Source organism: Physeter macrocephalus, chromosome 11 (assembly GCF_002837175.3).
Source record: "Physeter macrocephalus isolate SW-GA chromosome 11, ASM283717v5, whole genome shotgun sequence".
In the NCBI taxonomy this organism is placed as follows: Eukaryota; Metazoa; Chordata; class Mammalia; order Artiodactyla; family Physeteridae; genus Physeter; species Physeter macrocephalus.
The window spans coordinates 156,878,604-156,891,930 of NC_041224.1; the positions used below are offsets into that span (position 1 = coordinate 156,878,604).

Below are 13,327 nucleotides of genomic sequence, written 5' to 3' on the forward strand. Positions count from 1 at the left end.
TTGTGGCCTCTCCCGTTGCGGAGCGCAGGCTCCGGACGCGCAGGCTCAGCGGCCATGGCTCACGGGCCCAGCCGCTCCGCAGCACGTGGGATCTTCCCGGACCGGGGCACGAACCCGTGTTCCCTGCATCGGCAGGCGGACTCTCAACCACTGCGCCACCAGGGAAGCCCATAACTTTAATTTTAAATTCAACTCTAAATGTTAAAATAAGTAGTAAAGAATTATTTATAAATATTGTAAATCATATACTAGATTGGATACTTGAAAATATCTTCAAATAAAACAGCATAGGGTTAACTCTTTGTGGCATCCTATGCAGGACTGAAAACTCAAATCGTCACATGGACAGGGCCGCGAAGAACTTAATGAAGTAGGCTGGGCAGAGGTGCAGTTTCTGACCTCCAGTCTGTGACACTCCGTGAGGGCAGAAAGGAAAAGAAGCCTACTTGCAATTCCCTAACTGTAGCATTTAAAGGAGCAGGTCTCCCCCTGCTGGCAGCGGTGGTGGCAAAATGAGTCTTGAACCACAACTGGTAGTGAGGACTCAAAAAGGAAAGGGTTCTACAGCAAGAAGCAATGGTGCTTGGAAAACCACTCTCCGCCACGGAAACCTTAGCCTAAACAAGAGTGTGACAGCAAAGATTGAAAGAACTCGCAGCACTCTGATAGGAAACTATCAACAGAGATGCTGATTTACAAACCCTGGTAAATTAGCAAAGAAAGAAAAATTTTTACATTCGTTTGGCTCTATAAAAAGATTCATTACCCATTTTCATGAATTGCTGATTCTATGTATCTAATTACGTAGGACCGTACAGTAGCTCAATTAAAATTACGCCTATCAGTAAATTAGTCTGATTCATTTGGTCCCACTACGGCATTTGTCTTTGAAGTTCAACTTACTGATACAGCATGGCCGTCTGGTCATAAGATAGCTAAAATCAGGGAAGTTTGACTTATTTGCACTTTGGGGGGATTAAAATAATCCTCATGCCTTTGCTTATTTCATTTATTCTCTTTTGGCTGGTATGCATTCTGCTCTCACCGGCTTCCATTACCGGATATCCTACTTTTACCTGTCCTTCTTACAGTTTTACTTCCTGGTCTCTTTCTCTTTCAACAACAAACAGAAAACAAGCAGAAGGTTATTTTTCACTCCCTTGATTTTATTAACTCGATTTTGTTCAGACTCCTCTGACATTTATCACATTCTCTCTCATACTATTTATTAGAACATGTCTTTTTCCCATATCGGATTCTAAGGTATTTGAGGGCAAAAACTGTTTTATTCTGCCTCAAAAAGATCCAGGGCTTAGTAGTTTTGTCATCATGGTCATAAACGTCAGTGCCCTCATCTATAAAATGGAGACGTTAATAACAGCGACCTCATTAATTTGTACAGGCATCATAAGAGAATGCATGTAAAGCTGCCTGGCTCTTAAATTACTAGACAGTTGTTAACTATAGTTTTCACTCCCTCCATCCCCTAAACAAAAGCCTTACATGCTGCAGGCATTCAATTATTATTTGTCGTTAGAGCTTATGCTAATAAATACATGCATGCCTGGTAATGCATTAGCATTATCTGTGTCTGGAGGACTAATGTGATTACTTATGACCTAGCAGCACTTAGCAAGGCTTGAATTACCAACATAGGGAGAGTTTCCCCTGCCCCACCACCTAGATCCAATGTAATTCTCTGTGATGCTGGCAATGTGCTGTACCAATAAAGTAGCCATTAGCTACATGTGGTTACTGAGGACTTGAAATGCGGACAGGGTGAATAAGAAACCCACTTTTCATCTTATTTAATTTTAATCAGTTTCAATACCTCCTAGTGACTAGTGGCTAACCTACTGGACACGTCAGCTCTAGAACTTGCCTCTACCGGTGAGCAATCTTTACATTCACCCGTGTCCTCTTTTTCACCTGTGAAGGAATTTTTCTAACCTAAGAAGTAACCTTCACTGATTCAACGCATCAGAACTTTAAATGATCCCAACCCCTTTTTTTCTTTAGTGGGTTCGTTGTGACATTTCAAGAACTGGCGTGAGAAACAGGATCCATGTGAAACTCAACATCTCGGTCAGTCGCACAGGACAAAGTGAGTCATACATCAAATGACATGAAATCATCCCACAAGAAATACTGATTGCGTCCCTGCCTCGTGAAGCACCGTCTGGAGGGATGGTAGGGGACGCAAACCAACCGCTGCAACAGGCGTGGCAACAAAGTGATCAGCGCGCCGGGCGGTCCGGGCAAGCCTCCTTCGGGCCGAGACAAGGCGAGGCTGCCAGCCTCCCCTCCCACACCGGCCTCCTCCGCACGAGCTCGCGTGCAAGTCAGCGTGGCCTGTCCCGGTCCCCAACCCTAACGGCGTGCCGGTGTACCAACCAAGACAGCTGTTTCCCCCGACCGACTTCCACCCACGCCCCCGGGAGAATCACTCCTCCTGCCTTGTCCGCTAGAAGCCGGCCCACCCCCGGCTTCTCCGGACCCCGCCTCTGAACCACGCCCCCCAGCAGCTCTTTGCTCAAGATCCCCGTACAAAATGGCGGCTGGCCCTGGAGAACCAACCATAGAGACGCCCACCTTCCGCGGAGAGCGCGCCGACCTCTTAAGGACGCCCCCGCCTCCCTGAGAGGCGTGGCGACGTCGTCTTCCGGCGGAGACTAAACAGCGGGCGCTGCCAAGGGCCCTTCTAGGAGGACAGCGAGCAGTCTCGGTGGTGCCGGGTCATCCGAGCCGTGTCACGTGGCTGGCGAAAGCCGTCGCGGAGGCTGCGGGGAGGAGAAATGGGCGGGAGGACTGGGGGATAGCTTGAGACCCGACGACGACGGGGTTGTCATGGAGCCGCGGGGCCGGGCTCGCGCATGCGCCACTCTACTCGCGGGTCGTCCGGTCGCGGAGCGGCGACCCCAGTCCTAGGTGAGAGAAGGAGGGCTGAGGGTGAAGGGGGAGGGTTTGGGCGGAGAGCGTGGGAGAAGGAAGTGGGAGTAGGGGAGAGAAGAAGGGAAGCAAGGTAGGCAAGAGGCAGAGCCGGGACTTTCGGGGGACAGAGGGCCAAATGATGGGAGTAGGGGGTGATGCGTTCCTCCCCCATTTAGTTGGTCGGTTTTGCTGCGAGGGTCAGGACTGCGTGGCAGAGGAGATCGCGGGTGAGGAGGTGTGTGGGGAGCAATTGGGGTAAGACTGTTAGGGCGGGTGAGCCCTGGTCTAGCCCTGGGGGCAACAGCCGGCTGGGCATCCTGGCGGGGGAGCGCCTGGAGGCCCGCCGTGCTGTGAGCAGAGGGGCAGGGAATGAGCAGGCGAGTGAGCGCGGGGGCTGGTAACCCTGTGAGGGTCCTGGGCCTCCCGTTTGGGGATGAGGGGTAGTGCTCTGTTCTGGGCCCGGGGCACAGGTGTGCTGTCTTTTTCAGACTTGCTGTCACCCACTTGGCTGGTTCTTTCCCCTGGGTGACCAGCTTGCCAGGCGTGGTGCCAGGGGGTGGGGAGGTGGGAGAGAAGGTGGGCATTGCCAAGTAAGGAGTTAGTGGTTAGTGTGGGCGGGTTCAGAGGACCTCTGATCCAGGCCCAGGGCACAGGCCGCAGCCAGGCTCCCTGTTATTGCCCAAGTCCTGGCAGTAAGCGTTGCCTGGGCGTTTGCCCTGGGAGGCTGGTGGTATGCCAGTCACAGCACAGTCCTAGGGTCTGCCCAGTTCTGCCCTGCTGAGCTGGCAGGCTGGTGGATGCCTGGAGGGCGCTCCTGCTGTCTGGCACAGATGCATCGTGGGCTGGTGTGAATGGGGGGTGGGTGGGCACTGTTAACTGTGAACCCTTCTCCAAGCAGGGGATTTGAGGAAGTTCTCTAATCTTATCTCCTCTTTGAAAGAGGAGAGTGGAGTGAGCCATACCAGGTTCCAAACAGAGGACATTGTATGTTCAGGATCTTTGACATGAATTTACAGCCAAGCTGGAGCATGGAAATGGATGTGAAGGGGAAGATGAATATTAGAGATTTAGGTAGATGAGGTTCTTTTCCTCCTTTGTTAAAAAATCCACAGACATTCCCCCAGAATGGTATCTCCAAATATGCAGACCAGGAGAAAATGACTTCAGAGAAAACCTAGTAATGTATTTATAATTCCTGGTAATGTATTTATAATTCCAGCAATTACTCATGGCTTTCTGGGTGGTAAGGTCTTAATTTTCTATGGCCTTGTCGCTTTACTGTATTTAAGCCTCTGCTTGGGCTTTCACCTCATACCTCTGTCCATGCATGCCTGTTAAACACATGACACATTTTAAAAAGAACTTGAGCTCTCAGGAAAGTTGCCAAGTATCTATAAAAGGAGAGATCTGTGAGCAGCATTTCAGATCCTTCCCTTGTACACCTTGGGTCTCCTTTTTATCGTAGGCCTAAATTTCCATAGAGATTGTTTGTGGATTAGACCAACCTCTAACGTGGTTGCTGGATTTACCCCTGAGGTTTCAGCTTAGAATAAGGGGTGGATGAGACACCTGTTTCCTGCGGGAGACCAGACCTGGATGTGAGGTGACCATGGTGTTTGGAAATGCAGACTGTTGACCTTCAAGCTGTTCAGGTATTTTGGTGACAGCTAAGATGCTAGGGCTGTCAGCAAGACTCAGCACGACAGAAGAGTTGTTGGAATTTATTATTCTGTGAGTACCTCACACATTAATTGTTGGGCGCTGAGGTTGCAAAGATGAAAAGACAACCCATGAGGTTAAAGAGACGAACAGGTAATTAGACTGTAATGTAAGAAGTGCATAAATAGAAGAACCAAGTGCTGTGGAGCACTTGTTAGAATTTTATCTTATACCTATTTACGTAAACCTCTAGATTTATTGATTCACTTTCCATTGTGAGTTTTAGTATATATTGTCCTCTGTGGGAGCCTTTTGGACAGTGTGTTACATGTGCACTTGTAAGAGGCCCATTTAGGGTCAATCCAAGCTTAACTTGGAGTCCTAATGCAGAGTTAGGCTCGTGAGGATCTGAGATGTTTGTAAGGCAGTCGTAGTGGTTTCCAGTTTGTGCCAGGAAGCAGAGATGGCACAGTGGGTATGAGCTTGGTAACCCATTTTCAACCCCTGGTCAGCTTATGACCATCTAACTTTATTGTAAAATAATACTGAAGAGGCAAAAAAAATTCTTCTTGAGGTTTTCAAACTTCGCCATTGGTGTGGCCCTGGGTTTGAGAGCAGCAGTAGTAAATGCCATCACTCTGCCTCTGTCTTGTCGAGGGCCTCGTCTGGTGCTGTGTATGAATGGGTCTGTTGTTCACTGGCTAATTGACGTCCTCAGCCTCACTCCCAGGAGGGAAGTGCCTCTCTCAGGGAGAGTAGGCCAAGATGGCATGTAGCCCTTCATTCTCTTTCCCACTTGAACTTCCCTGGGACACTAAGACTATCTGCTGCTTGAAGAGAACTTTACTTAGGACAGAGGCTTCCACATCCAAAGCAGTCAGTTTACTATTCTAAAGTAGATTATGCATTCTTTATTTCCAATTGCCACCAATTCCCCAGGATGTAAAATTTTAGCATCTGTTCTCCTTTTAACGTCAACGTTTCAGCATTTTGATTCCACAACCAATATTGTCCTATTCTCACATGAGCCAGATAAATTCCTGTGTATTTTCTGTAGCTCCGTTGACTACACTTTAATAACAGTAGCAAGACCTTGTTCGTTGTCTTGTCACAAGGATTGTAGAAGTTGGAGTGCTTTATCTAAAATGCCTGTGAAATAATCCATTTCGTAAGATAATGGGAAACTTTGTCAAGGTCTTAATTAGTTGCAACTAACATGAGCTATCTTCCTAATCTAAGTCAATAGTAGGGTCACACTTGAATTAAGTCCAATTGCCCATCCACCACCGATGTCTGCTTCTGTTTTTGAAAAAGCCCTCTATTCACTTTCAGACAGTATTATTTCAGGAAAATGAAACTATGTACATTTGTTGGGTTTCATACAAAAGGATCCTGATTTAATTAGATATAGTTTTACATTTTATTCTGCTTTTTAAACTGGATTGTCCATGCTGTCAAACTTCATAGCTGTCCAGTAGGGAGATGTGCTTTTGCATAGTGCCATGCAAGATGTGACCGTGCCATTGTTTATCTTTCATGCACGTAGTACTAAACGTGCTCTGTCAAAGAGTGCTTGGTTGACATGGATTGAATGGGGAAGCCAGTCCCCTTAAATGAGTTAGATATGGTACAAAATAATTTTTACTTGCAATTGAGTTTAAAATTCTGATCAGTGTGCGTTCCTCTTTTGCATACAGCAGAAGTATGAGCAAGAGGGTTTCTCAGGGATGCCTGTAAACCTCCTTGTCTTCTATTTAATTTTATGTTGAATCCCTCCTCTGCTTCTGGAGTAGTTAATGTTCTTCACTAGATCCTGTATTAGCAGAAATGTTCACACTCGGCGTTTTCAGGGTATTTCAGATACAGTGCTGTTTGGCAGGGGGCCATGTTTCTCTCTACTCAGAAGGACAAATGGATGGAGTCGAGAATGGATTGTGAATAAAAATGCCACTGGGTGTTGCTTAAACCTACTATCTTAGTCCATTTGGGCTGTCATAACAAAATACCGCAGACTGGGTAGCTTATAAACCACAGAAATTTATTTCTCACAGTTCTAGAGGTTGAAAGTCCAAGCTCAGGGTGCCAGCGTGGTCCAGGGAAGGCCCTCTTTCAGGTCATAGACTTCTCACTGACTGTGGTGGAAGGCGCTAGGAACCTCTCTGGAGCCTCTTGTAAAGCTCTAATCCCATGAGGTGAAGCCCTCATGACTTAAGCCCCACCTCCTAATACCATCATCTTTGGGGGTCAGGATTTCATATATGAATTTTGGGGGGACACAAACATTCAGACTATAGCACTTTGCAGTTCCATTATTATTATTGTTTTCCCTGTTGGTCCCCTATTCTCTTTATCCCTGCAGTATCCTTACAGCTGGCATCCCTTGGCGATTCAGAGGGCCTTGTTAAAATATCTTGAAGGGCTCGCTGCTCTCATACTTTGCACTGTTAGCCTAGTTCTGGATCTACTTTGGTCTAGCTGTGTGTCACTGGATCAAATCTAGGCTTCTTTCCAGGAAGTGGGCGACCAGGTCTGTTTGATTCACTCTATACCCCCATTCCTCGCACGATGCCTGGTTCATAGCAGGCACTCGATAAATATTTTATTTATTTATTTATTTTAAATTATTTATTTATTTATTTTTGGCTGCATTGGGTCTTTGTTGCTGCGTGTGGGCTTTCTCTAGTTGTGACGAGCGGGGGCTACTCTTCGTCGCAGTGCGCGGGCTTCTCATTATCGTGGCTTCTCTTGTTGCGGAGCACGGGCTCTAGGCGCACAGGCTCTAGGCGCATGGGCTTCAGTAGTTGTGGTGCATGGGCTCAGTAGTTGTGGTGCACGGGCTCAGTAGTTGTGGCTGACGGGCTCTAGAGCGCAGGCTCAGTAGTTGTGGCGCGCACGGGCTTAGTTGCGGTGCGTCTTGTGGGATCTTCCTGGACCAGGGCTTGAACCCGTGTCTCCTGCATTGGCAGGCGGATTCTTAACCACTGCACCACCAGGGAAGTCCAATAAATATTTTTAAATGACTGAATGTAACTTATCTGAGCCTCAACTTCCTCCTCTGTAAAGTGGGATAGCAACTGAGGAGGACATTGCGAGGCTCAAGGAAAGAACCTTAACAGCAATAATGTTATGGGCGTTTGTGGAATCAAAGCACTATTACATATGGTCTTATGTGTGCATAGAAGTGCTTTTTAAGCCAAAATGTAGCATGCATATATAAGGAGTTGTTTTTACTCTGTTCACTACCTCATCCAAAGAAGTGGAAAGTTAATTTGAGAAACTACACTCTGGGAGGTGGCAGAAAGTCCGGGGCCTGCAGATGTATCCTGGGAAGCAAGCCTGGTCCGAGGTGGGCATCCCCTCTGCTTTCCTCCCTCAGGGAGCATTCCAGAAAGCCTAATCAAATGTGCCTTTGTTAGCAGTTTACAAAGCTTCCACTGAGAATGTGGTTTGTGTGCTTTGCATTTGTAATGGAATTAGAGGGCAGTGAGAGGACAGTGAACCTCCTTTTGGGTGGAAACCATTCTACTGTTGAGTAAACTTGTAGCCTTTGTCAGCTGAGACCGCTGAGAAAGTGCATACAGAGCAAGTGGGCGTGGCGGGTGTTCTTTGCCCTTAGTTTTCTCACCATTTGCCTCACCTGTCTCAGCTCTTCAGGCAATGACTTCTTATGTAATTGTTTTTCACAGGGCAGTCCAGATGAAAAGAGTACTGATGAATGCACTTCCAGCCCAGTAAAACATGGAGAGGAAGAACCCATCCAGAGAGGGCTCTAGAAGGCTCTCAGCCAAACTAAGCAAAGGCCCAGAGATGAAAAAAGTGTCTCGTCAACTCGGCATGGCAGCTGCTGAGTCAGATAAGGACTCTGGATTTTCAGGTTAAAAATACCTTATCATTTCTACATTGTAATGAATGATTTGCCTGAAAAACGTCCTCTGTAAAAACTCATTTGTGTGATAAGGATGGGAAGATTCCACCCACAGGAGAAATACTTTTCTGATCTCTTCAAATGGTAATTCTGTTGCCATATGGTGGGGTACTGTCCCAGTCACAGTGGGGTTAGTTCTGAAGGAATGATTTGACATCTTTTTTCAATTTAGACTCTCAACTTTAAATCTTATATTTCCAACTGTGGCAAGTGGTTACTGGAAAAATATATTTAAATACTCATAATTCTATTGTCTTACCTCCTTTTTCATAGGAATAGTTACATTGCAGGGAAAAAAACCTGCATGTTCTCACCACGTATAACAAATTAAAAGTAGTATATAATTTGTTAAGATAACTTTTTTGCTGAGAAAGTATTTGCTGTGTTTAAAAACATTTCCCCCCCTAACCCATCCCTGCCAGTATTTGTGCCTTTTGTATTTGGACTATGAGCCTCCTGGCCCAATTCCAAACTTGAGTATCTGTTAGAGACAAGAAAGCAAGACAGTTTTCCTTATTGGTTTGTCTTAAACTTTATCTGAAAGGACTAGTTGCATACCCAGTAAATCTTTTAATTTTGTGCCGAGGCTTTTTTATGGTCTGAGAGTAGTGGCTTAAATATGGCTCTAGTGTCAACATTTTGGCCCAGGGGATGCAGAGGGGTGATGCCAGGGGATTCTGGCTGGGTTAGCATCCTGAGAGTGGAGCCTCCTCCTGGAGAAAGATTTATATTATCCAGCCCACAGAGACTTACCAAGCCACTGTGTTGATTTATTAATTTATAGTGAGAAATGCAGCTGTTAGGAAAACTAGAACTCTGTCATCCTTAGATTGGTGTATTTTCTCCCTGTAGGTATGCTGCACGGGAAGCCAAATTATAAATAGACTGTTGCTCAGAGGAACAGAGCACCGTCCTAGGGATTAGAATAAGGACAGTTCAGGGAAGGGAGGGCAGGTTTATAGCCCTTTGGGTTTTTCTTCTCAATCTTTTAGCATTGTTTCCCAAGCTTGCCTCATCATAAGGCTCATCTGAGGCATTTGTTAAAAATACTGATCACCAGACCCCTCTTCTGAGACTGTGATATTGAGGGTCTGGGGGAGGACCTGGAATGTGAGTTTTATATTTTTACAAGTGTCTCTGGTGATTCCTGTGATCAGACAGGTTTGGGAAACTTTGCAGGCCTAGTGTCTTTTTTTTTTTTTTTTTTTTTCTTTCTTTTAATATCGTGTTTGTTTTTTGTCTGTTTTTCATATCATGAAGGTAATACATGCTCATGGTAGAAGCTTAGAAATTTAGGTACATGCAAAGAAGAAAACAAACATTAACCATAATCCCACCCCTCTGTTATTCTCAATACTGTGGCCATTTTGGTACTTCTTCCAATAACATCAGTTCTGTCAGACCAGCTGTTCTGTAGCATGTCCCAAAGTCTGGATAGTTTTTCTGAAAGTTTCCTTTTCTCTATGCAGAAGTGCCTTAAGAAGTATTGTGCTGTTCAGACGTAAGGCAGTATCAAAAATACTCAAATTCACTATGCTCCAGAAAGTGGCCCTAGTGAATACCTTCAGCCACATCAGGGCCAGGTGCCAGTGGTTTCGTCACTGCCTGAGTTATCGTTCCAGTTACCTTGGGATGTGATGTAATTTGCAATTATTAATTAGCTGCAGTCCATATTGAGATTTTTCCCATTGTCCCAATAGTGGCCTTTATAATTGTTAGTCTTTTTGCATATTTGTTTGTTTTGGGTCCAGAACCCAGATGAAGGCTGTGCATTTCATTTAATTGTCCCTGTCTTTTTTTTTTAACTTTTAAAATTTATTTATTGATTTAATTTTTGGCTGCGTTGGGTCTTTGCTGCTCTGGCTTTCTTTAGTTGCGATGAGCTGGGGCTACTCTTCGTTGTGGTGCGTGAGCTTCTCACTGCGGTGGCTTCTGTTGTTGTGGAGCACAGGCTCTAGGCGCATGGGCTTCAGTAGTTGTGGCACGTGGGCTCAGTAGTTGTGGCTCGCGGGCTCTAGAGCACAGGCTTAGTAGTTGTGGCACACGGGCTTAGTTGCTCCGTGGCATGTGGGATCTTCCCGGACCAGGGCTTGAACCAGTGTCCCCTGCCTTGGCAGGTGGATTTTTAACCACTGTGCCACCAGGGAAGCCCTGTCCCTGTCTTTTAAATCTTACTTAGTCTAGACCAGCTCCCTCGTCTTCCCGTTCTTTTTTTTGGGACATCGTCATCTTTAAAGGAGTTAGGCCTGTTGTTCTGTAGAATGTTTCACACTGGATTTCTCTGGTAGCTTCCCCATTATCAGAAATAGGCTAAACATTTTTATAATAGAAAACTAAATTTCTGATGTTATATCCTTCTCATTGCAACACAACATAACTTAGGTTACTCCTAAGTATGTCTTATTCTTGGTGACACTCTGATTAAAGGAGTAGGTGTATACCAGATTTCTTTATTGCAAAAGTACTCTTTTCTCTTTGTAATTAATGAGCAGTTTATGGGATGATACTTTGAGATTGTGTGACTATCTTGTTCCCCAACAAACTCTTGACTAGTGATTTTAGCATCCATTGATCCTTGGCTGAACCAATTACAACATTTGTGGTTTGAAAATGGTGATCTAATTCTGTCATTCCTTGTACATTTTATTAGCTGACAGTCTTCTCTAAAGAAGTACTTCTCTCCTCTGCCCCCTTTTTTGAGCATCACTGTGGATTCACAGAATTTTTTTGTGATTTTGTTTGTCAATCCATTATCATTATTCTTTTTGATACTCAAATTGTCCCACATTTGGTCAGTGTGAGTCCCTTCTAGGTGGCGCCTGTGTCTTTGACATGTCCCCATTTGTGTTGGAGCACTTCCTTGCTTTCTGGGACAATAAGATGTCCAGGCTCATCTTGCACCTTCCCTGCCAAAGATATCAGCCATTTCTCCAAGGAGCCCTGGTTTCCTTTTTGTGCAGAATGGCATTTAGAAACCAAGATACATGTACAAGGTGTGCACTTTTCTTCTGAAGTCCTTTGTTTCTGGCCTAATAGTTCTTAATTAGAGGTGCACATTTGGATTACCTGTAGTGCTTTGTGAAAATAACATGTGCCTGGACACCAGATAAATCAATTCAGTAGAGTGAGGGGAAGACCCCAACACCAGTAGTTTCTAAAAAGCATCTTTGGAGAACCTGATAAAATGCAAGTGTTGACAGTTGCTCTCTTCTAAATTATAGTCACATTCCAGTCCTGCCTCATCCAGACGACTCTGAGATTCTTGATGAGCATTTAGGGTATTCCCAGACTCCTCACTGGCAGGGTTACTGCAGTCTCTTGGTTTACTCCAGCAGGGAGCTAATTAAGCCCTTTCTGTATGGATTTCATGTAGAGCAGCCTTCTTTTCTTTGTGGCAGAGAGTATCTTTCCATCACCCACTGTGCAGAACCCCCAGTGGGCACACTCAGCATGCATTTAGGACACTAACAAAGGAGGTGCTTAACTGGGTGGAGGAGGAAAACAAAGAAAAACACATTGTGAACCTCATCTTGATGAACTTATCCCGAATTTTACAATTAGAAACTTAGGAGGAAGCTATTTTAATTTCAGCGTGGAGGTAAGTCTTGAGGTTTTATAGGTTGGTTTTTTTTTTTTTTTTTTTTTTTTTGCGGTACGCGGGCCTCTCACTGTTGTGGCCTCTCCCTTTGCGGAGCACAGGCTCCGGACGCGCAGGCTCAGCGGCCATGGCTCACGGGCCCAGCTGCTCCGCGGCATGTGGGATCTTCCTGGACCGGGGCACGAACCCGTGTACCCTGCATCGGCAGGCGGACTCTCAACCACTGCGCCACCAGGGAAGCCCTGGTTTTGTTTTTGTCATTATTTTGGTTTTGCTATTATTGTTACGTCTTGTAGAAGCTCTGTGCCCAGAGCTTCTAAAGGTCTTATTAATCTTGCCCCAAGTCACACGCACACTCCTCTTCCCTTTCAACAACAGATTCTTAAAAGTAATGAGCTAACTTTGAAGGCTTTACCCACTTCTCCTGTAGACTGGTGATGGTTACTTTCTCATGAACCCAAATGGATGCAGGCTTTTGTCTGTAATAGAGTTAGAAGGGAAGTCAGTTGTCCTAGGGCAGTGATTTCAATCTTTTGGGTGGGAGGAAAAGTTATGGCTCCCATTGAGAATCCAGTGAAAGTTAAAGACCTACTCCTCAGAAAAATTCACAAAAACACATATCACAAATGTTCCATTCCGTTTCAAGGGGTCCATGGCTCCCCAGGAGGACTGGTTAAGAGCCTGAGTGAACTGACCATTTTTCTGCCCACCAGATGGGAGCTCTGAATGCCTGAGCTCGGCAGAGCAGATGGAGTCTGAGGACATGCTGAGCGCCTTAGGCTGGAGCCGAGAAGACAGGCCAAGGCCGGGCGCCAAGCCTGCGAGCGGTGCATTTCCAACACTGGCTCCCATGGTCGTCATGAAGAACGTGCTGGTCAAACAGGTGAGGAGGACCAAGCTCTCGTAACTTCTTTGCACACTAGAGTTTCTGAGCTTCCTGTGCACAGAGCTTCTCCCTCTCTGCCGAGGAGAGATGTGAGAAGCAGACCACCGGCACCACACCGACACGTGCTTCTGTGCTGGGAATAGGATGTGTCCTTTCAACTACTGACAGTGTTCGAAAAAGGAATATAAGAGTCATCACGGGCTTCCCTGGTGGCGCAGTGGTTGGGAGCCCGCCTGCCGATGCAGGGGACGTGGGTTCGTGCCCCGATCCAGGAGGATCCCACGTGCCGCGGAGCAGCTGGGCCCTTGAGCCATGGCCGCTGAGCCTG

The 13,327-nt window shown here is 46.0% G+C and overlaps 1 protein-coding gene across 4 annotated transcripts in view; it reads left to right on the forward strand.

Moving 5' to 3' along the window:
- The first annotated feature begins 2,634 nt into the window (after positions 1-2,634).
- The window catches only part of CIPC (CLOCK interacting pacemaker), an 18,060-nt gene continuing 7,367 nt past the window's right edge, over positions 2,635-13,327 (forward strand). Inside the window, exons 1-3 of one of the 4 annotated variants that reach the window (XM_007106974.4) lie at positions 2,635-2,928; positions 8,277-8,464; positions 12,827-12,996. In XM_007106974.4, the coding sequence (XP_007107036.1) occupies positions 8,329-8,464; positions 12,827-12,996 (306 nt within the window). In that variant the 5' untranslated portion in view covers positions 2,635-2,928; positions 8,277-8,328. Of the gene's footprint in view, positions 2,929-3,080; positions 3,159-7,921; positions 7,937-8,276; positions 8,465-8,504; positions 8,600-12,826; positions 12,997-13,327 lie in introns of those variants that run through there. The other 3 variants (XM_055088643.1, XM_055088642.1, XM_055088644.1) reach the window with 3 other exon arrangements.